General features: G+C 31.7%; 1 protein-coding gene across 1 annotated transcript; it reads left to right on the forward strand.

Moving 5' to 3' along the window:
- The first annotated feature begins 769 nt into the window (after positions 1–769).
- LOC143043702 (uncharacterized) lies at positions 770–24,436 on the forward strand. The gene is made up of 10 exons (XM_076215884.1): positions 770–962; positions 6,662–6,867; positions 9,642–9,728; positions 12,064–12,101; positions 15,106–15,298; positions 17,089–17,199; positions 18,093–18,164; positions 21,654–21,706; positions 21,964–22,092; positions 24,319–24,436. The coding sequence occupies exons 2-10, from the start codon at positions 6,670–6,672 to the stop codon at positions 24,434–24,436; spliced, it is 999 nt and encodes a 332-aa protein (XP_076071999.1). The 5' UTR covers positions 770–962; positions 6,662–6,669.
- The last annotated feature ends 1,124 nt before the right edge of the window (positions 24,437–25,560 follow it).

A 25,560-nucleotide genomic window follows, 5' to 3' on the forward strand; every position in this document is an offset into this window, starting at 1 on the left:
ACTTCAGCGAAAGACCGTCGCACTTCAGCGAAAGACCATCGCACTTCAGCGAAAGACCGTCGCACTTCAGCGTGACCATCGCACTTCAGCGTCTCCATCGCACCTCCGCGTCTCCATCGCACCTCCGAATCCTACATATACATGATATATATATATGTTTTGTCCCTGGCTACGTGGATGATTTAGACCAGAAAACTTTTAACCTCGCCATACTCTTTATATGTGCCTGTCCCAACCCAGGGGCATGTAGGTCAGTGGTTATATTTGGTTCATGTCCATAGGCGGATCCAGGGTGTGTGGGGGGGGGGGGGGGGGGTCAGGGCCCCCCTTTTCGTGGGTAAAATTTGGTTGATTATATAGGAAATCACTGAAGCATGACTGGAGCGGGCCCCCCTTAGGTCAGTCAGCGGGCCCCCCTTAGAAAAAGTTCTGGATCCGCCACTGATGTCCATCATATTTAATATCGTCAAATGTTTTGTTATGAATTAGGCCGTTCTATATTTCAGAATTGTACAGTTCGCATTTTTATATTACAAACAAATAATTTATTTGAGTCTCACCTCTTTAAAACATTTGATATAAAAGACAATATAATAGTAACAATGTATAAGATATTAAAATTAAATATCACTCTTTCAAATCGTTTTTTTTTTAAATGAGAGCGAAATGCGTTTTCCGGAAAATAATTCCGACATTGGTTTTGTAACAAAAGCGAGCGCATCTTGCAATTTTTGCAGTGAAAAGATCCCTAAAGTAGTAGATCTGACAGTTGAAATACATACTTTGTTAACATGACAAACCAAACATGTTTAAATTTGAATTTTTAAAAACCTGACCTACTTTTGATTTGTAATTTACTTCCTTGACGAAGAAGACAACAATGACAGTTCAACATCATATTGACTGTGGGTAGTTTGGAATAACTGAACTTCTGTAGCTCTTGTGCTGTTATAACAACCCTGGTAAAGTCTAATTTCAAATACTTGAAGATTTAAAGAGACTAAGCAAAGGCTTGTTTTGTCAAACAATGTTAATAAACGTGTCAAGATGTGACATGTTCTAATCTGGCGGCAGAAGACTTTCTGTCCACTGGCACTATACTATAGTCATGATAGTACATTTAGCGTACAGACAATTTTTATTTTCAAATGACTAACTAGTATCGAATAGAACACTAGCAGATAGATCTGTGCAGTAGCAAGAATTAATCTGACATGGCATCATCCACTGGTCCAGTTTCTGTTTGGACATACATGGCACTTCGGTTCGGAAGCGAAAATAACACTAAAAAACGACACACTAAAGCGTTAAATATTTGTTTATTTCAAATTCTCTCTAGGGGAGAGTAGAAAGCACCTATATTTTAATAGAAATAATAGCATTTGATGGTGGAGCAACAACTTCTCTCACCAAAATACAATATTCTTATCACTTAATTTTTTATCCTTATTGGAAAAGGTCCAAATACCAAATTATATATATATATATTTATGTTAGGAGGGTAGTAATGCCCGTTACCTCTAGGTGTCAAATAGTAATTTTTGGCTAGCATTAGCATCAAAGTGGTTAACATTTTACGTGATTCGTCAAAATATCTGAATTGTGAATCATTGTCAGAGGTCTTAAATCATGTAAATAATTATATCATTAGCCTAATTTTTCGGAAAAAAGTTACTGTGGTGCGACAAAATCGGTTGACTTTTTATGGTCTAAAAGAAATTGCATAGTTTATAGTCATACACCATAAATGACCTTTAACATCATTTGGCAAGATTTTTTACTGTTATTTGTCATGAAAGTATTCCCATTACTACCTCTAGCAGGAGGGGGGTTGGAGGTGTCCTGATCCCGATATCCTGGGCTTAATAACATGTAATCCTGAGGTCACGCATTTAAAGAAATTTAAATCCATACATCCAGAAATTTGAAAAAAAATTCCCGGATCATGAAAATGTAGATTTTAACAACCTGAAAATGTAGATTTTAACAACCATGTTTTTTTTTTATAATAAAAAGTATTGATCACTGCTATTTTTGAAAGCTACATGTAAATTCATGCAAAATCTACAATTTTTCTTAGACTAAAGACTAGACTCAGAAATGCTTTAACATGTTTAAGAAAACAAAAAAATTATAATACATATTTTTTCCTACATTGTAGCTACAAATAAAAATAAAAATTTCATTAATATTCCTTTATAGAAATTTTACTATAATTAAGAGTTATCTCCTCTTGCATTGCTAAGTTGAACAATTCAATCAAACAAAAACATATATTTGGTACTTGTAAAAACAGTCTGAATAATGCAATAAACCTAACTAGGACACACCTGCAAGCATTTAGAGCGAAATTGAAAGATGTATTTGAAAGATGTAAAATATTTATGAGCGAAGGAAGGTGTCAAATGTCATAGGTACTTGAGGACAGGACATTTTTTTGTAGCCCTCCCCCTTTTTTCCAAAGATCGTTATTTTTTTGTTTTCTATTCTTCTGTTTAAATGAACATACATATATTATAAACAGTCATTAATATATATATTACTAAGTTATATAGAGACCCTCTATATAATATATAATATACCAGTGACTGCCTTTGCAAATACATTTTATTTATAGTATATTTAAAATCACAGTATACAGAAAAACAGGAAAAAAAGTCCTGTCCCCAAGTACTTATGAAGTTGTTTGTAATTGTAAAACTATCCTAAGCGGAAGTCTTTTATATGACTTAAAACTCATTCTGATGACGGAAAAAATAATCCAGACGCCTTTATTTTCGTTTTCCTCTAAAAATAACCCAAACAGAATAATCATAACGAGGATGATAAATGTGACTATTTATGGTGCCTATAGGAAACAGAGGTATGATGATTAATATATTGTAGAAGGAAGAGAAGCGACACACAAAATGAGGTCTTCTCATTTAATAGTATAGATAAACAGTATTAGTCACATTAATTGCTAATTTGTATCAAAATTTGCCGATTTAAACCACGAACTAGACTGATCATACTGATTGTGTACTGCTATTCAGAATCCTAACTGGCTGTAAGCACTAAACCTACCTACATTCATAAAATTACCAACTACGTACTACATAGAACAGTTGGGATCTAGGGGGAGGGTTCTGGGGGTTGACCCCCCTTTTTTTGGACGATCAATGCAATGAATCTGGACATATAGTTGGAACTCCCTTTTTTAAATGGCTGGATCCGCTCCTGTAGAAATTATGAGCGCTGCAATAGTGTTCATGGCAATCAAAAATGATTCAATAATTTAGAACTTAAAAATGCAAATTGCATTTAAACTTTATATAAATTTGATATTGATGAAAAGTAAACATTTTGAATCATAATTAAAAATAAGGGCTGGAATGGAAACCCTAAACACAACTTTTTTTAAAGAGTTAGCCCAGTGACAGTTTTCCTATTATACATGGATATAAATTAAAAACTTTACTTTATACTTGTCTTTCATGACTTAAGAAAATTAATTATCCTAATGTTTAGATCACCTTTCTGAAGGAAATGTGAGCTTTTGCCACCAACCTTGGTGTCATTCTTCTTAAGTCTGGTGTACTAATCTATTTCAAACATCTTTTCTGAAACAAGGGGCCTCGGTAGCCAAGTGGTCTAAGTAGTTACTACTGTAACCACTATAGCCAGTCAACACTGAGGTTGTGAGTTCCAAACCAGCTTCTGCAGGTGAACTTGACTCCAATCTCAGTTGACTAGGATTGTCAGTTTTATTATCAAAGGTCAATGGTTTTCTTTGGGCACTCTGGCTTCCTCCACCAATACAAACTAGCCGCCAGGAAAAATCCCAAAAGTGGTGCTTTAAAGTGGTGTAAATTTAAACAAAGAAAGTCAAATCCACTGAAACTACTGAACCAATTCCAAAAAATGTTTAATTTTCTGTTTCATCAAACAACATGGCAGAAATCACTAAACATAGAACATTGGGATAAAATGCAGTTTTTGACTGATATCTCAAAGACTAAACCATTTAGAGCAAATCTGACATGGATAAAAAAAAAGTTTATTATGTCAAGTTCTATCAGATGAATCTAATAACCCATTGTTGGGTTGGTGCCATTCAATAAGTAATTTTAAGGAAATTATGCAGCAAAATAGCAAAGTAAGTTCTACAAATAAGCTTTAATGCCAAAATTGTCAATTGATTCCTGAGTTAATTTGTCCTTTAAGGACATTTTTATACAATTTGTTTATTATGATTTCTAACTTAAAAAATCTTATCCTATGAAACTGCTGAACAAAAATAATCGAAACTTAAGCATAATGATTCTTAAGTGGTCTAGAATAAAGCTTGTGTTTTATTTTCTGTTTCATCAGAAAACATGGTTGCTTAATGGCAAAAATAATACTTAGGGTAAAATGAAGTATTTAAGACTTGTACAATGTATCTAAAAGATTAAAGCATTTACAGGAAATCAGACAAGAAGATAAAGTATGCATTAGGTCAAGGTCTTACTGCTCTGAAATTTTCAGCCAAATCAGATATATCCGATTTTAGGTTATTGCCCCATTATTGATAATTTTGCAGTTTTCAGGTAGTATCTTGAATATTATTTGTCCATCAGTCTGTCCAGATTAGAAAACATGTTTTTTCCGGTTACTGTGGATTCATTAATATTCATTGGATACTTATTTTTCATGGAATTCGTGGGTACAGTGGAACCACAAATTTAAATGTTCAACGAATAAAATATTCTAAAGGAATGTATGCAGACTTTACCAAAATCATGAAATTAAATATCCACAAATATGCGAGTTTTCCTCAATTCACGAAAATTGGTACACACGAAAATAAATGAATCCACAGTATTTCTATTTTAATTGCATTCTGAAAATGACAGATATTGATATTGATATTTTTTTTATACTAGCTGCGAAAAGAGATCATGCTTTGTACTCTGATTTACTTCTTTGGATACATCATAAGTGGCGGATCCAGAGGGTGGGGGGGGGGGCATAGCCCCTTTGCTTTGAATTTTTTTTTTTTTTGTAAAATGATTAATCAGACTAGACTTCGTGAATTTTGCCATTTCCCGTGTCTTTGATTTTCATGCGACAATTCTTTATTTATTAAGATATTTTTCACTGGTATTTATTTATCATGTCAAAGTCATGTGATTCGCTATGGTGGAGTTGACGAGTGGGTCAAAAAAACGTCACTCAGTCATTTTGGAATTCAAATTACAGTAACACATTGCTTAAGCTGAGACTGACAATCATGACACCTTCAAAGCGACACAGGATTAAGCATGTTTAACCCCAAACACCCCAGCCTATTCTAAAAAAACTTACAGTTAACTCTTGTTGTATCCAACTCGGTTGACTTGAAATTTCGGATGAGTCGAAGTTTTCACGTGGCCTAAAATAACATACATGTAGCTGAATACTGATCCCCACTCAGTATAATTAAGCTCTATATATATATTTTAAGTCTAAGGTACGAACCATTTGATTGGAGGGGGCAGTCTGAGATATATGAGTGAACAAAATTTGACTTGATTTTTGCTATTAGAAACGAAAATTTCCAACAGAATCATTTAGCATTAAATGAACATGATGAATAAAAAGCGGGCATATTTTTTTTTTGGTGGTGGGGGGGGGGGGGGGGGGAGGTTTGCATGTCTGACCTGAATGCCTGTTTCGCTGAATTGATATATTGACTTTTTTTCTGAAGGCCAGACTGCAACCTGTCTGCTGGGTGTGGCCTTTATGTCTCCTATGTCGACTATCATTCATTAATTCGTTGTCATTTCAGACTCATTCGTAGCCTTTTGTTGATTTGGAACCCCTCACTTCCCTTCATTTTGTTTGGTGAAACATATCAACCAAACATTTGAATACAATTGCGTGTTCGTCTGTTTTAACTCGTGTCGTCGTATTGTATGCCATCGAATAGCCCGGCGTATATCTTGTTTACAACAAGAAATCTAACGAGGTTGTGCTTACTTAACGTACAACAAACGAGAATTGTCCAGGTCTATTTATTACTGACACTTCTCACATCAAATATATCAGTACATGGCTTTGAATCCATATTATCATTTTATGATAGACAGTTAATAGGGAGAATCTGAGACTACTATAGTCTTAGGGAGAATAAAGCATCAAAAATGTCCTACCCTTACACTTTACAGCAACTATAAAATATACATGCCCCACGTCAGAAACCGTTTTAAAAAGTGTATTTTACACTTATTTTATGTTTTTTTTAGGCTAAAAACAGGTCCAAAAATTATTAGCCTCGTAAGCTCGGCCAATTTTTGAAACTTCGACCTCCCTTTCCAAAATCCTGGATCCGCCCCTGATCATCACACATAATGTTAAATTTATAATTTCCTATGGGCAGGCAAGGGCATCATATGTGTCTTACAGAGAGTGTAACAATTTCTAGTTGTACGCCAACATCACTGTTTGTAAACCCTAAAATATGTGGAAATATACTCATGCACATGGCAGAACCGAAAAAAAGGGGGGACATTGTCTATATCAAATTTCAATTTATTGTGATTACTATTGATTTTAAGGTATGGATTAGGTTATAAAAATAGACAGAAATTGATATCTTTGTCCATGTTGTCTGATAAAAATTATTTGAGTAAATCTGTTTTTCCTTTTTTTTTTTAAGCAATATAAATGGTAAAAACTGCAACAGAGAGCATGGAGAAGAACACAAAGAAGAGAGAGTTAGAAGCAAAAATAAAAATAGATGTCTGTATATCTGGCATGCAATTTAAAATTAAGCAAGCAGAATCTATAAATATGTGTTATGCCAAAATCAATGATATAGATGTTGCATCATGGAAGCTAATTAATTGTCTAGTTGAAAATAAGGTAAACCCTACACAATTTGTTTTATATAAATTTTAGATGCTTTATAGAGTGTTTTATTTCCATTGTACCACATAGTAAACTTTATGGATGATTAGAAATGCAGAAGTAACCCCAAAACAAATGCATACTGGTAACTTCATCATATATATTATTTCGCCATTTAATTTTTTCTTAATACAATCTGACACAAAGACATCATAGATTGTACATCTGGTATTATCATAAGACATGCATTGTACAAATCTATCCAATTACTAGAGTCAGAAACATTTTTTATATTGATCTTAATAGTGGAGGATACTTGAACTCATTGGTCATGTTGGGTCAGCACTTGGGCACTGAGTTGATATAATTAACATTTTTTTCTTCAAAATTGCGTTGTTTTTTTTAACAACTTTTAACTTAACTAAGTTTCCATCTCCTGGCTATCTTTAAAAGTCATATATGGTAATATATAGCTCTTCAGATATTACTATATCTAGAATTCTTGCAGATTAGACTAGTTGATTAATTTTTTTTATCAATGTGTGGTTCGTTCAATCTCAGTTTTACAGTGGGCAAAATTCAATTATGACGACAATTATGATTTCATCATATAACAATAAGATGTGGTATGATATCCACTGAGACAACTCTCCATCTGAGAGACCAAATAATGTATAAGTTGACAACAGTTATTGTAGGTCACTACAGTCTTCATCAATGTGCAAAACCCATACAGCATAGTCAGCCTTGATAATGCTGGATGATTTCACATAGAAAGAACACATTTGTGATTAAATCTTTGGAAAAGAATGGTTAAGTTTGTCTATATATCGTCTAAAAAATGAAGAGAGAAACAGATTCCACCACCAAATATCTTAAAATATATGGTATTCCTCAGTCCTCTAAAGTTAAATTTAAAATATTTAAAACACTTTGCAATTTTTTTCTGTCTCGAGAAGTATCTGTCATAGCCTGCAGATTTTGGTTTTATAATTCAATGAAAATTAAAAAAGACTATAACTATAATTCATCTCAACATGGAATTTTAGGCACAGTTTAAGTATGATGTCCTAATCTCACTAAATAAACAAAGATTTGTTCTAATTTGCACAACACATGTTTGACACACATGCCCAAAAATTAACAGTTTTTAAAAATTCTCAATATTTTCCTTTTAGCTCACCTGGCCCAAAGGGCCAAGTGAGTTTTTTCCATCACTTTGCGTCCGTCGTCGTCTGTCGTCCGTAGTCGTTAACTTTTACAAAAATCTTCTCCTCTGAAACTACTGGGCCAAATTAAACCAAACTTGGCCACAATCATCATTGGGGTATCTAGTTTAAAAAATGTGTCCGGTAAACCCGGCCAACCAACCAAGACGGCCGCCATGGCTAAATATAGAACATAGGGGTAAAATGCAGTTTTTGGCTTATAACTCAAAAACCAGAGCCTTTTGAGCAAATCTTTCAGGGTAAAATTGTTTATCAGGTCTAGATCTATCTGCCCTGAAATTTTCAGATGAATCGGACAACCTGTAGTTGGGTTGCTGCCCCTGAATTGGTAATTTTAAGGAAAGTTTGCTGTTTTTGGTTATTATCTTGAATATTATTATAGATAGAGATAAACTGTAAACAGCAATAATGTTCAGCAAAGTAAGATTTACAAATAAGTCAGCATGACTGAAATGGTCAATTGACCCTTTAAGGAGTTATTGTCCTTTATAGTCAATTTTTAACAATTTTCATAAAACATTTTCCACTGAAACTACTGGGCCATTAGTTCATTATAGATAGGGATAATTGTAAGCAGCAGGAATGTTCAGTAAGGTAAGATGTACAAACACATCACCATCACCAAAACACAATTTGTCATGAATCCATCTGCTTCCTTTGTTTAATATTCACATAGACCAAGGTGAGCGACACAGGCTCTTTAGAGCCTCTAGTTATCCTAGTAATTATATATATTTCAGCTGCTTATATAAAAATATTATGATATACATATGATATGTTGCTATTTAATCATCATATATTTACTCTGCTTTTAGTTTTTAAACTTATTAGATAATGAATATATATATATAATGTACATAATTCATGGAGAGGACGCAGGAACAGCCATATATTTCTACTGTATTTTAGTATTATTCGACCTGTCAAAGTACTGTGTTTCCTTTTAGAAACGAAATAATTCCTACATATTATGTACTGTGCTCATTTTCACCTAAGCATGCTGAGTAATTATTTAATTTGACCATATTTTATACCTTGCTATTGCTCAGTGTAAAATTATAATCAACAGATTTAACATGTTTAATGCTTACTTAGGTTAAAATTAGCATATAGAGCATGATGTGAATGACCTAATGTTCCACATATATTGTCATAAGTGATTTTAAATTACTATTTTACTGTTTTTATGATTATGTATGTGCTTAAATATAATTTAAAACTCATTTGAATGCATGTTTTTGAGGTGTCCAGCTTAAAATCAAAAAATTTAAAATTTCAGATCAACACCTCCAACGGGGAAAATCCAATGAAAATCATGAAAACTGGCAGATCTGTAATTAAATGGGCTGAAACATACTATTCAATGTTCTTCTAATTATGAATTTATATCTTAAAAAACTAATTTATTCAGCAAGTAATGCTAGTGCTCATCTCATTATGATTAAATTCTTGCTTTATTTCATACCATAAATCTGACAGAAACTGCTTTTGCAAGAGTTTAGATCTAGGTGGTACATGTGATAAGTATTGATTTTATTTTGTATCTTTTTTGGCTACCAGGTTGTTACTGGAATTGATCCATCTTTAGAACATAAGAAGAAAAGACTCAATCAAGAACAAGGGGACGGGGTAAAAACACTAACAAATGTAAGTTAATGGATATGAACAAATGTGAAGCAGTTCAAACAAGAACCTATATAAAAATTTCACCTATTACAGTGACTTGACTGTAAGTGTTGCTATCCACCCATTGCAATTCATTCAAAATTTTGACCAAATTGCAATTTGTTTTATTAAACCAAATTGTTCAACTGGTCAGAAATTTGAACCAACTGCTGTAGAAAACCACAGTCAAGACTGAAAGTGCAAGGTGATAAAATTAAACATACTTACAATCCTATAAGACTTTAACTCCACTTTATTGATGGTATTTTTAAATCAGTCTATCAATCTGTATAGTTATATTATAGCCATTACCATACTAAAGGTGAACTGTTTTATTTTTAATTGCTATTAAAATGTCCAAACTAAGCTTTTATATAGTTTTTCTTTCGAAAAGTATTCTATATTCATAAGAATCACACATTATGTGAATAAAAACATTTCATATTCAGTAAAATATTTGTGAAATTGCAATATGTTTGTAGGAAGGGGAGATAATCTTTTTTGGTTTCAAAAAATCTTTATTCAAAAGAATAGTATTTTAGGTTATCTCCACAAGGAAACTTATCAATAGCATATTGTTATTTCACACATATTTTACTGAATATATGATGTATTATTTTAAATGATATATGATTCTTATAAATATAAAATCCTTTTCAAAAGAAAAACTATATAAAAGCTTAGTTTGGACATTTTTATAGCAATTAAAAATAAAAAGGATTTTATAGTTATAAGAATCATATATCATTTAAAATAATACATCATATATTCAGTAAAATATGTGTGAAATAACAATATGCTATTGATAAGTTTCCTTGTGGAGATAACCTAAAATACTATTCTTTTGAATAAAGATTTTTTGAAACCAAAAAAGATTATCTCCCCTTCCTACAAACATATTGCAATTTCACAAATATTTTACTGAATATGAAATGTTTTTATTCACATAATGTGTGATTCTTATGAATATAGAATACTTTTCGAAAGAAAAACTATATAAAAGCTAAGTTTGGACATTTTTATAGCAATTAACAATAAAACAGTTCACCTTTAGTATGGTAATGGCTATAATATAACTATACAGATTGATAGACTGATTTTAAATACCATCAATAAAGTGGAGTTAAAGTCATATAGGATTGTAAGTATATTTTATTTTATCACCTTGCACTTTCACATTTTGACTGAACAATTTGTTCAATATTCTGACCAGTTGAATAATTTGATTTTATAAAACAAATTGCAGTTTGGTCAAAATTTTGAATGAGTTGCAATTGGTGGATAGCAACACTAACAGTCAAGTCACTGTAGTTCAACAGTAAAAGAGTGGCTTTACAGAAATGCATGCTTCTTTGGAAAGCAGATTTGTGAGCTTAAATGAAAGGTGACCCCATTTTGAATTTTATTTTCTATTAAGTATATGATAAAGTTCATTTATTAAAAGAATTAGCGAAATACTATATTATAAAAAAAAAATGAATATATACCCGAAAGGCGTGAGCCCCCTTGTCACATTTTAAAAACTCCTTTTATTTCCTGAACATACTTGTGCTGCTTCATCCTTTTTAGAAAAATCCCTCTTTTTTGTCTAGCCTTCGACTGTTGTCGAAAAAGCCAGACAAAGCAATCCTACATTCCGTCGGCGTCGTAGTTGTTAGACAGAAGCTTGTTTATGATCATAAGATAGTATCCAGGAGTAAATTTTGTAAAAAAAATTTTTTTTTACTGTATTTTACTTATAAATGGACTTAGTTTTTTTCTGGCAGGAAACATTACATTCACTCTGTGGTTAAAGTTTTAAAAATTTTAATAACTTTCTTAAACTATCTTGGGTTTGTACCAAACTAGTGGACTTTTTACTTTACTATAGGTATGGTCAGAATACTCATATTGTCTAAACCATTAATAACCAAAAATTTTCTTATGTTCAGGATGGATGTAGTCAAAACATATATATCCACATGGTCCAAGTACACATGATCCTGAACACAAGAATTTACTTGGTCAATGTTTAGTGTAGACTAGCATTCTCCATTGTTTGAGAACCCTGCAGTTTGAATCTTAGATCTACCTATTCTATAAGCATTTTTCTGTTAATAAAACGGGTTTTTGTCTTAATATGGTCTTTCAAACTATGAGCCCTTGACTGGTTTATATCATGTACATCTTTATATAAAGATCTACTACATGTGTAATATCTATATATGACAAAATGGTTGTAGTTTTCAACTAAAAAACTCAAAAACTGTACAATACTCTATAAGAATTACATATTCTTTATTTTGTATCTTTGAAAAAATCTTGTTAATATTTTCAGTTTGATTGCCAGGACAATCATTATGAAGCTGATGATTTGTAAGTATTTTAAAACTTGACATGATTTCAACTTTACTACAATATAGTGTAGCAGATAGCTCTTTTTGCATCATTTAGTTCAATTAAAAGGTTAGACATTCTTGACTTTGTTGACGTTAAATATTCTCATTTTACCACCTATTAACTTTGCAGTATGATAGATTGTTCTACTTTATAGAAGAAATAATATATAAGTATTTTGGGGTTTTAAATGTTTCTACCAGACATAACCATTTCAAAAGGAGTAGGACCCTTAAGACCCCTTTTTGACCTTGAAATAAATTGATTTTTCAAAGGACAAGGTACAATAAGGCCCATTTTTGGCCCCCCCTATCTTCACATTTTTTGCGTTTTGGAAAGCTATTATGTTTAAATATTTCCTGAGGTTTGAAGTTTATTATATTTGGTATATTATATTATATACAAATAAGTCATCATGGCTGAAATTTTCTGACAAATCCTTATTGAAGTTAATACCCTTTAATGACGATTTATACCAAGTTGTTTGAGTGGTTGCCAAATATTCTTTGAATTGAAATAGGGCCAAGTGATCTGTCTTCCGTACTTTTATCTGCCACTTTTACAAAAATCTCTCCTTTTGTCACTGCTAGACCTAATTCAACCAAATCATCATTGGGGTATCTAGTTTAAAAAAATGTGTCCATTGATGCAGGCTGCCAAATGGCTTAAAATGGAACATAAGGGTGAAAAGAGAAAATCTGAATAGTATTATCACAAGTATTTCAATGTGAAAGTTGTAATTTTGTGATCTGATTTAAAAAACATAAAAAATTTAGGGCCAATTTTAACCTTTCATAAACCTTCTCCTTTGTCAATAAAAGGCAATAACTTCTATAATAAGTCGTCTAAAAAATTTAACACAAATGGACAATAGGTACAGCTTATTATGCTTATAATTTTGCACATTTCTGCCTATATAAAACAAATATTTTTATCACATGATTGTCAATGCCTGAAAGCATTGTTCGGCCTGGTTACAGGGATGACTCAACACATTGTTCGACCTGGCTACGGGGATACCTCAACACATTGTTCGCCTTGAAAGGGTTTTAACTTAAGACAAATGTATATTTTTTTTGGCACCTTCTTATATATTAATTTATAATATTTATGAAGAAATGACCCTTAAGGTAGCACAACTCAAAGATATTTCTACTTCAAATCTACAACCTTTAAAATGCTGTTACTTTCTTTAGAGTGCTTATAAATTAATAAAAGAGGTATATATATATTTAGATAGATAGAAAGATTAAAGATCATAATCTATCTTTTAAAGGAATGCATTATTTTTGTTATTCAATGGCAAAATCTTGGTGAGTTCACTTCATGAATTTAGCTCAATCATCTCTTTAACTATACAGGAAATTTTTATGAAAAATCTTATTAAAAAAGGTGGCTAAGGCATCTTAATTAAAATTTGTAAATTTTTTTGATGACTTATCAAAATCAAGTTTTTATCATGCTTTTTTCAAAAATATATTAATAAGTATTGGTTACTGAAGTTTTTTTCACGCTACAGGTTGTGCAAAATGGTCAGATTTTGAATAGTTAATGCACGGAAAATCAAATTTTGTGTGATAAAAAGAAAACGTACTGTCAGAACTTTAAGATAAAATGTGAGAAGATTGCTCTTATAACATGCTTAAATAAGAAAAAGAAAAAAATGGGTTTACCCAACTTGTTTTCTTGCTATACATCAAAATAGGTGATTTCATAACACTTTCTATTATAAAAATTACTTTATCTGAGTTAAAATCTCTCCCCTTATTTGGCAAAGTTAAAAAAAATCTAATCAAACTCAAACAAGGTTTTTTTGAGAAATTACAGCTGTAACAATGATAAAACACACAATTTTCAAAAGTCTTTTACATCAATCAACATACAACTCTCAAAATTTGCACATTTCATCAAATATCTATACCAAAGTTATTCAAATTCAAGATGGAGGAAGACACCCGAGCCACCTTAATCAACACAGCAGGAGCTCAAAAGGGTGTCTTAAATTAATGCTATCATAAATCTGTAATTAGTGTGTCCTTACCACACAAAAAGAGATAATAATTGATTAGGTCTTTACACATTTTTGTAGATAATGGCTCTAGGAACAACATATGATAGAATCAACCATCTCTGGATATCCATGAGAAAGCTAATTTCAATTGAAAGTGGAAATTTCTTGTCAAATTTTGTAGACACAGATTTTTAAAACATTATAATTGATTACATAATTGTTGTATAGTACTAACATTGCATTAATCTGAAAGAGCAATCTGTTAGCTATCCATAAATACAACTTTTATAAATTTTCAATCATTATAAAGAAAGTTACAGCATTTTAAACCTAGGGAATTGGAGGCATAAAATCTTTGTATTGTGCTACCTTAAATATTAACTTTATTTGTGTATATTTAGGTCAATTTTTGTAGATTTTTTCAATGATTTAAATTGTTTTTGGCATAATTGGCCTTGGCGTTCCAAAAAGTTTTCATATTTATTAATTTTATATCAAAATTGGAAACTTTTGGTAACAACATATACAAAACATTTTGGATTGTAGGTGGTGGCCAAGGTTTTCCTAAAGCTTTTAGTTCTGAAAATTGCACAAAATCATCATACTTTGACAAAATGTCCAAAATTGACTTGCTTAAACTTGAGAATATTATGTACTTTTATGGCAAGAACCAGGATAATGCAAGAAAGCCTTTATAGGGGGTCTATTTGGGGGGGGGGGGGGGGGAGGGGGTTCCAATCACGGATCCTGCTTACTTTTTTGTCAGATTCCTGTATCCCGCTTACACTATGTACATAAGCAATTCTCATTTTTTTGTCATTTCCGTTTTCACGACACAATAATTTGACTTTCACGCGTCACGCTTACAAAAAATCTGCAATCATGCTTAGAACCCTATGAGACCACTTTACAAACTTGTTTATGCCTGCAGAAGTTTTTTAGATTATTGTAGCTAGTTGTTTCTTTTCCCAGTAAACTTGCATTTGGAGGAAAAGGACAGAGGAAGAAGAAGAGCGTTATAGATGCTAACAAGAATATAAAAAAATGCATGGATGAATTGGAAACAAAAATGAAGAGTTCTATAGATAAAAATATATATTTTGCGAAAGTCAGTGGTATTGATGTAGTGTCTTGGAAAATCATTGATTGCTTAGTTGAGGATGAGGTAATGATAAGCAAAAGATTATGTTGATACCTTTATCAAAGTTTATACTCTTTAAAGTTTATTGAAACTAAGTGTGAAAAATTTTGATATATTTTTTAAACAGACTATGTATGTCTCTTATATGTGTTAATGCACATGCTATTTTGGTAATTTTGATTAGTAATTAGAGTAATGATACAACAACGATATGAATTACAACTGTCATGATCATCATTTTTTCAGAGACAATGCAGGGCCTTAAGGGCATACGATACAGTTTTGACCCTGTATTTAAAGTTTCATGAAAATTTCCATATAGCTATTTTTTGCCTTGCTACTTTTTGAGTTAAATTAGGTCGAAATTTTGTATATTTGCTCAAAATTCGAATTTGTGGCCGTATTTTTCTTTTAGAAAGAAAGACATACCTTTTTCGTTTTAAAAGATAAACACAAATTGTTTTTTTTTTTAAATAATTTGTAATTTCTGTATTTTATATAAGTATCCTAAAAGTTTATGCATTTCTTTTATTCAGAAATACCTCATATTTATCAAATGGTCATGAATTTAGAAATAAACATCATTTTTTGCTGTATATTTATCTAAATTAAAAAAGTTGCACAATTTATAGTTTTATAAAATTTGGTCCATATAATCTCCCTGCAAAATGAAACAAAATGTCGTTTTAAAAAATAGGGGTCCATGCACTTGTTTTCAAATTGCATTTTTTCCCAATATGTCACAGTTTGACATCGCCAAATAACATTTTACGTTAGCAACGTCATTACCTCCCCTGTAACTGTATTGTATGCCCTTAATTACAATACCCCACCTCCTAAATGCCAATCATATTGACCACGTTACTAATTCATCTTAAATCATTACATGTACTTTTCAATAAAATCTCAGTACACAAATATTTGGCCACACATTTGAATACACAAATATATTACTTTACACTACATGAAATGATGCTGTAAATTATGTCTAAAGATAAATGTTTCGACCAATAAATATTCGATTCAGAATTATAACATGTTATGTATATGGGACTATTATAGTCCCAGCATTTATTGACTAAATTATCATGATTATAATGTTGTTGATAGTTGATACTTAAGGGCATACGATACAGTTTTGAACCTGTATTTACAAGTTGATGAAAATTTGCATATAGGTTATTTTTTACCTGATTAAATCAAATCTGTGATAAAAAATATACCTTCATGTGCTACTTTTTGAGTAAAATGAGGTCGAAATTTTGTATATTTGGCTCAAAATTCAGATTTGTGTCCGTATTTTCTTTTTCGAATGAAAGACATAACTTTTTTGTTTTAAAAGATAAACACAAATTGTTTTTTGTTAAATAATCGGTAATTTCTGTATTTTATAAGTATTATTAAAAATATGCAATTTTTATTCAGAAATAACTCATATTTATCAAATGTTCATGAATAGAGGAAAAAACGTCATTTTTTGCTGCATGTTTATCAAAATTTAAAAAATTGCGCTATTTATGGTTTTATAAAATTTGGGTCACATAATCTCCTTGCAAAATGAAACAAATTGCTGTTTTCAAAAATAGGGGTCCATGCACTCGTTTTCAAATTAAATCAGTTTGAATGATAAAAATCAGTCGAAAAATGCATCTTTTCCCGATATGTCATGGTTTGACGTTGCGAAAATATCATTTTACTTTAGCAACGTCATTACCTTTCCTGTAACTGTATCGTATGCCCTTAACTATTACCGGTAATTGGGAAGAATCTTTGATTTTGATAAGGGTCTTCCATGGTTTTATTTTCTATCTTAGATTGTTGATGAACGTGTTCAAATTGCAAAACCTAAGAAATTCTGGAAGGAAAATCAAGGAAGTCCAGGATGTCATTCACCAAGAAACTCCAAGAGAACACAAGGGTCACATGTAAATATAGCTTTTGAAGGAACAATGATGAACATTATGCAGTATTAATCTATATTCAATATTATACTACTTACTAAAAGATATACATCGCTTAATTTGTATGAGATAAAAGTAATAAAACATATTTTGTGAAAGGGTATAATAATTAAAAAATAATAAAATAAAATATTTTTCATGTAAAAAAAATGTATATAAAAAATTCTGAAGTTGATTTTTTCTTAAGATTTTGATATAACATTCCGAAAGTGAAGTTATACATAATCAGGTGTAAACAGAAGAAATGGTTGTCCATGTGATTATTTTTATGCTAGAAACATAAATGCTGGAAAACTCCCATTTTTGGAGCTAAATTACATCATTGTGTATTCTTCATACAACACAGTCTTCCAACTATTTCCATACACAAATCATTAAACAAATTACTGTTGTATATGAAATTATTGATGACAGAAAAGTATTCAATTCAGTCTTCATTTTCATAGAATTTTATACCTCTGCAGTAGATTTCATATATTTAAATATAAAACATTTTTGTTTTTCTTTGCAAATACAGATTTGATGACCTAAGTGAATTTACCAGGAGTTTTGGTTGCTTAATTTATATGATTAACAATAATGTGAAATAACAAGTTAAATTTGGAAGCATCATTATCTGCGCTTCGTTGCTACTGTAGTTGTATGCCAAGAAATGAAGATTTTTAATTCAGAAATTATTGCATGCATTTATTATTGTGATTTTGTCATTTTAGAAACATCTGTTTGATTCATATAAAATATTTCAAAATGCGCTTTTTTATTGGCTAATATTGCTATTATAACCCTATACCATTTTTTCTCAATAATAAAAACATCGCAATAATTTCTGAATCTACAGTATTCTAATTGTATTTAAGGAAAAACATAGAAGATCAAAATCACTTCCAAGATTTCACCAGAGAGAAATACATGGACATGCTGGAAGTCCAGTAAGTAGATCTTCGTCAAAATATTTGTTTTATAGGCATTCAACAATTAATGTTAAGTATATGTGAAATTTGATTTTGATGGTTTTAAAATTATCTACCATGATCGCCTGGTTCTTCACCCTGACTCTTGCTGCCTTTCCTGGAAAGCTGCAGTATACCAATTATAGGTATTACACTAGTGATGGTTGCAGCATAATCTTTTTGTGTTAAGCTTTATATTTCAGAAGGTAGAAGATCTTGATGCTTCATTTCTTAAATGCAGATACCTTACACTACAAAGTTTCCATCAATCATATGTTCATTACCCTTGACCTCATTTTATTGTTCAGCATCTGCTTGAGTTTTTTTGGCATGCAGATTTTTCAGTTGTTATGAGTAATTTGCTATATAAGAGTTCCTTGAAACATCTATATGTTTGTCTGACAGAGTTCACATGACCTGGACCTCATTTTATTGATCATTGATCAAGGTTAAAGTAACAGGATTATGTCTTTTTCTCAAATACTATAAATATTAGAGCAACTATATTTGGTGTTTGGAATGATTGTAATAGGTACAAGTGAGTCTGGAAGGTTTCATCTGACCATGACCTAATTTTCATGGTGTATTGGTCAATAATAAGTTTTTCTGTCTTTGTTTGTCTTTCAAGTATTATAATCAATAGGTCAACTATGTTTGGTGTATGAAATCATTGTAAGGTGTACATGTCTTTATGGTAGGTATCATCTAACCTTGACCTCATTTTCATTGGTCCATGTTAATTTTTTCTGTCTTTGTCTGTTTTTATACTACTATAAGCAATTGGTCAACTAAATTTTGTAAATGGAATGGAGTGTACATGTCTGCCTGACAGGTATCAATTGACCTTAACCTCATTTTTATGGTTCAATGATAAATGTTATATTTTTGTGTTTTGGTCTGTATTTTAAAGACTATAATTAAGCAAAAGATCAGCTATATTAGCCTGATTGTCTGTCTTGAAAGTATAATCTTACCTTGACCTCATATTCATGGTACATGCTTATTGTTAAGTGTTTGTGCTTTTGTCTCTTTGTCAATTATGTAGCAATAGTTCAACTTGTATATTTATTTAGGGTATCAAAAATTTGTAATGTGCATAATAAGTCTTGACAGGATTTATCTGACCTTGCCCTTATTGTGATAGATCTTTAAAAATGTAAAGTTTCTGTAACACTTTTAGTAAAACCTCTTATAATTGCAGAAACAAACCCAATGGTCTATGTTTTTTCATGTTCCATTATTTCTGTTTTTTTGCCCCACCTACATTAGTAGCGGGGCATTATGTGTTCGGGTCTGGTCTGTTCTTCCATTCATCTGTCATTTAATTGTACTGTTCATTTGTCTGTTCCCCTTCAGGTTGAAGTTTTTGGTCAAGGTAATTTTTGATGAAGTGGATGTAAAATCAACTTTAACATGTTTAAACTTATTCATGTTATTACACATGTTCCCTTTGAAATGATTTTTCAAATCTAATGCCAAATTTGAGTTTGACCCCAATTTCACAGTCCACTGATCATAGAAAAAATAGTGTGAGTCGGGCACTCATTTTCTATGGACACATTTTTGTTTAAAGATTTTTATGCCCCACCTACAATAGCAAAGGGGTATTATATTTTCTGGTATGTGGTTCTGTTCGTCAGGCTGTCTGTCTGCTTGTCTGTCTGTTATGCTTCAGGTTAAAGCTTATGGTCAGGATAGTTTTTGATGAAATTGAAGTCCTATCAACTTTAAACTACTACTCAATGTTCCCTATGATATGATCTTTCTTATTTGAATGCCAAATTAGATTTTGTACCCAAATTTCACAGTCCCCTTAACATAGAAAATGAATATGTGAGTGGGACATCCATATACTATGGACACATTCATGTTTTCTCAGATATTTCCCTTCAAGTAACTTCTCAAATTAAACTGAAACCAAACAAAATCACAACCAACCAAAATAACAACCAACACTTCAAATTGAATACAGAGTATATGGTCTACATTCAAGTGTAAAATAAAATTTCTTTTTTAGCTCACTTGGCCTCCTTCGTCTGTTGTCCGTCATTGTCGTCTGTCGTCATCGTCCGTAGTCGTCATTAACCTTTACATTTTGATTTTCTCCTAGAGAACCACTGAACGGAATGAAACTAAACATGGCATGAATGTTCCTTATGAGGTACTGACCAAGTGTTGTTACTTTGTAGCCGATCCATCATTCAAGATGGCCGCCAACGGGGGGACTTAGTTTTACATAGGACTTTATGGGAAATGCATACAAATGACTTCTTTTAGAGAACCACTGAATAGAATGAAACCAAACATTGCATAAATGTTCCTTATGAGGTGCTGACCAAGTGTTGTTACTTTGTAGCGGACTCAACATCCAAGATGGCTGACAGCGGGGGACTTGGTTTAACATAGGACCCTATGGGAAATGCATACAAATGACTTCTTTTAGAGAACCACTGAATGGAATGAAACCAAACATAGCATGAATGTTCCTAATGAGGTACTGACCAAGTGTTGTTACTTTGTAGCCGATCCATCATTCAAGATGGCCGCCAACAGGGGGAGTTAGTTTTACATAGGACTTTATGGGAAATGCATACAAATGACTTCTTTTAGAGAACCACTGAATAGAATGAAACCAAACATTGCATAAATGTTCCTTATGAGGTGCTGACCAAGTGTTGTTACTTTGTAGCGGACTCAACATCCAAGATGGCTGACAGCGGGGGACTTGGTTTAACATAGGACCCTATGGGAAATGCATACAAATGACTTCTTTTAGAGAACCACTGAATGGAATGAAACCAAACATAGCATGAATGTTCCTAATGAGGTACTGACCAAGTGTTGTTACTTTGTAGCCGATCCATCATTCAAGATGGCCGCCAACAGGGGGAGTTAGTTTTACATAGGACTTTATGGGAAATGCATACAAATGACTTCTTTTAGAGAACCACTGAATGGAATGAAACCAAACATTGCATAAATGTTCCTTATGAGGTGCTGACCAAGTGTTGTTACTTTGTAGCGGACTCATCATCCAAGATGGCTGACAGCGGGGGACTTGGTTTAACATAGGACCCTATGGGAAATGCATACAAATGACTTTTTTTAGAGAACCACTGAATGGAATGAAACCAAACATAGCATGAATGTTCCTAATGAGGTGCTGACCAAGTGTTGTTACTTTGTAGCCGATCCATCATCCAAGATGGCCGCCAACAGGGGACTTTGTTTAACATAGGACCCTATGGAAAATACATACAAATTTCTTCTTTTAGAGAACCACTGAAATGTTGTTACTTTTCAGCCAAATTTTATCTTTTTTTATATACCGGTAATTTCAAAAACCCAAGAAAAGTCAGGTGAGTGATACAGGCTCTTGAGAGTCTCTAGTTTTTAAATCATGCAAGATGTGCAAGATGTTATTTTTCTGAACATACCTTAAACACAGAATATACATTTATTTTTTAGAGAGAGAAAAGAACACTATACTTTAATGATGATGAGGATGTGGATGGTTTTAAGTATGTATAAATTTAAGCTACCTATTTTTGCCTACCTCCACATCATTTGCTTTATGCTAGGATAGTTGACTATGTTAAAACATTATATATTTGATGCCAAGCAAAATGCTCCTTGGAACTTTCTTCATTATAATATACTGTAAATTATTATTGCAAATCTGATTCTGTTGCATTTTTTACAATAATACCTGAATTTACAGTAATTATTTTTCAAATGAAATGATTTTTTTTACTCAGCATTATCATCTTAATTACAGTGTTGATGCCTTCATAAATCCAAGTACATATACAGCCGGAACAGGTGCTCAAAGTGAAACCTACTATAAATGTCTGAATTCTGTATTAGAAAAACAGAAGAAGATAGGTCTGAAGAAAGAATTTCTGAGGTAAGCAATATGCAGTGATCGGGAAGGTCGTGCGCCCTGCGCATATTGACAAAAAATGGTGCATACAGTGACAAATATAAGCGCCCACGTGGCGCACGATATTTCAAGTTCACTTCGTTTTGAAACGCTTAGATATCGTCAAATGGATTGCCGACCGTGTTCCGTGCCGCCATGTGTGTGTACACAACTGTGCAATGATCCTCCAATAACGTCTCGGGTGTTTCACTATGATAATAGAACCATGCGGTTTAACGCGTCGGGTGTTTTCCTATTGTAATAATAGAAATATGTGATCTAACTGATAACCCGAAAAACGTAATTAACCATCATTCATGATAAAAAAAAATTATAAACAACTTTAAATTTGTGAAATTTGGCTAGTACAGACGAGATTTAACTCTAATAATAATCTCATTTAGTTTAGCTTGCTATTATTTTGATTGAAGAACCCCAAAGACTTTTTAGGAATATAGTTTTTGTCTCCATAAAAGACGCTTAACTGTCCTTGTCATTTTTTGGTCTTTGGCTAGTTTTGACATTTTGTAAACATGACTTCAGCGATTTGTTGTTTTGTTCTATGAATTAATGGTACTCTATACTGTTATTCTTGTCACCTTGATGAAGTTATAATAATACAAGAAGTGCAGAGGAAATGCCTGAAATGTCCTCTGATACGGAACGTCTGGAATAAGAATGGTATCGACGAAGACCCAAATTTAATGTACAAAAAAACATAAACATGAAAAAGGCAACAGTACCAGTTTAAACATTGTAAATAAGGTTAACTTAAATATTGTTCGGGTTGGAAGAAGTCATTGTATTTCATTGAAATTGAAATTACAAAATCACATGAATGATATCCATGATTTTATTTAAAATCATAAAGGTAAGTATCAACACCTCTTTGCCAAAATATACTGATACTTTTTTTTTTTTTTTACAGAAGTCAATTCAAATGGCTCACTCATTTGGCAACATGGCCCATTATTTTTTTAAATGGCCCATTGAATTTTTTTTAGGGGCCCTGGGCCCATAGGGAAAAAAACCTTCCAGATCACTGAATATGTATGCTACTCTTAGATCTTTTTGTAGAAATTATAATAAATATGTTAGCAGGAGAGATTTGTGTCTCTTGTATGGTTCAATAGACATCTTTCAATTTTGATGTCCTAGTTTGACATAAAAGCAATAAATATACCTCACAGCCTGTTTTCACAGTTCACCTTTAATTGATTAAAGGATATTTGGATCGAACTTCATGGAATTTTTTCGGAAAACTATAACAGAAGCTTCTTCATAATCTAGCAGTGAACTATTTTGTTTTTAATTTGTTAGTATTATTCCCCTTCCTTAGTGATAGATGGATTTAGTGCTTTTTTAGAATACAATTATTTTTAAATACTGTCTTTTGTTAAGAGTTTCAAATATGAAAAAACTTTTACCAATCATCATCGATTTACGGGAAGTTTGTACAGAAGCTTTATCATCACGATATTACATTTCTAGAGTAAAATTATGATTTTTCAGTGTTTCACTTCAAAATGCACTGTTTGTATAGTCTTTTTGAGGATATTTAAACTTGGAAAACTGAGAAAGAAATACACAGAATTTTACAGAACTTGGAAGGAAGCTTCTGCATAATTAACTGACTTTATAGTACTTTAAATTTAGAAATTATTGTGATGTTTTTATTATTGCGATAAAATGCAACAGGATTATAATCCCAATAATTTAAACTTGCATTTTGAAATTTTTATATAAGAATAAACATGATTATTCTCAATATCGCCAAAAATAACTTGTATTTTAGATGTTTCAGTCTGAAATGACCAATAATAAATGAACGCAATAATTTCTGAGTTTACAGTATCATGGTAACAAGGGAGGTTTTGGGTTTCAAACCTAGCAAAGACTAGGTGATTTTGCTGATTTCATGCCTAACAGCAAGAGAAAGATGAAAAACCTGTCAGCCAGTAGTCAGAATATTTAACCAGGGTAGGGTGTCATTTTGTGAACTATGACATTGAAAATCCAGATCCTTGTGTAGTTGCTGTAGTAGAAAGTTGGGCTCACATGAAAATCATTACATTTTTATTTTTTTATGTCTCTGTAATAATTTGTACATAATCAACTTGACACTGTTCTTTTTCAACCAATAAAGTCATTTGTGTCTCCTGAACCTCTCCAATTAAAAGTTCTTCACCTAAATTAATTTTATTATATCAGAAAAACAGATGTATGTGCTGAGTGTGAAAAAAAAGAACAACATGTGAAGCGATATAGAGCAGAAAGAGATGAACTCAAATTAGACAAGAAAAGATTGGAAACAGTTATGGTCGGGTAAGATTATGAAGTTTCATTCATTTATTAATGAGAAATATGATGGTCTCAGAAGTTTTATTCAATAAAAAATGAAAAATATGATGGTCTCTTTATACTATCTTTTCAACAAACTGGGTACATTCATGCATTTATTATTGTAAGTTTCAGAGAATTGACAAAAAAGCAAAATTTATTTTAGTGATTTCATGGCAAATCATGCACTTCTTGAAACTCCTAGAAACTCCTTTTTTTGCTAAAACTACTGTACCACTTTAACTTTGAAGATATGAAAAAAGATATCTTAGAATAGTAACTTCTTATTTTCAACATTTATATGTCTCATCAAGCTTCAAAGAGTTCAAATTTAAAAAAAATTAAATATTTTTTTCTATCCCTCCCTCCTCTTTGAAATTTCTGTTAAATATCTTAGAACTTAATTGGCCGCTTTCCATGAGTATTTATACTGGTAACATTCCCAAGTCATGTCTATACAAGGTGAAGCATACAGATCATATCTTAGAACCAGTAGGTAAACAAAACAAAATACCTATGAATATAAAATTTCTCCCCTAAAGAGGCATGGTTTGTTAAATAGCTCTACTTACAAAGTGTAACCTACAGATACATGTTTAAGATATCAGGAGATATTTAACCTGTAACCTGTAGGTGTCATCATATAATATTAGTTGGTGTCAAGAGTTAATTTCTAATAGGCGATACATCACTAAATCCTATAGATGAAGTATGATGAAATTCAAATATATTTTTTTTGTTCAATTTTTCATTAGTCTATCAAGAGAAAGGAATGATGCTATTTCAAAACTACAGATAATAGATGATGAAAATAGTGAAAAATTTGAAAGTTTGAAAAGACAGTAAGTGCTTTAAATAAACGAGTTCCTCGAATATTTCCTAATAATTTAGTAATTTTGTTTAAACTTATAGATCAAGTTACAATAAATGGACTATGTCGTAAAGTTTTGCATACATAACCGTGCTTTCTTTAGAAATTTTTATGTATTTTGAAAGAATTCAATCAGGGATATTTCAGAAATAAAAGAGATAATGGTATTTTCTTTTATTTTAAGTAGATAAAGGAAGATGTGGTGTGAGTGTCAATGAGACAACTCTCCATCCAAATAACAG

Source organism: Mytilus galloprovincialis, chromosome 8 (genome assembly GCF_965363235.1).
Source record: "Mytilus galloprovincialis chromosome 8, xbMytGall1.hap1.1, whole genome shotgun sequence".
Lineage (NCBI taxonomy): Eukaryota > Metazoa > Mollusca > Bivalvia > Mytilida > Mytilidae > Mytilus > Mytilus galloprovincialis.

Coding starts and splice junctions, on each gene's coding strand:
- LOC143043702 (XM_076215884.1), top strand. CDS start 6,670: ATGGTAAAAACTGCAACAGAGAGCATGGAGAAGAACACAAAGAAGAGA. Junction 6,868..9,641: donor ATTGTCTAGTTGAAAATAAG/GTAAACCCTACA, acceptor TTTGGCTACCAG/GTTGTTACTGGAATTGATCC. Junction 22,093..24,318: donor CTGAAGAAAGAATTTCTGAG/GTAAGCAATATG, acceptor TTATTATATCAG/AAAAACAGATGTATGTGCTG.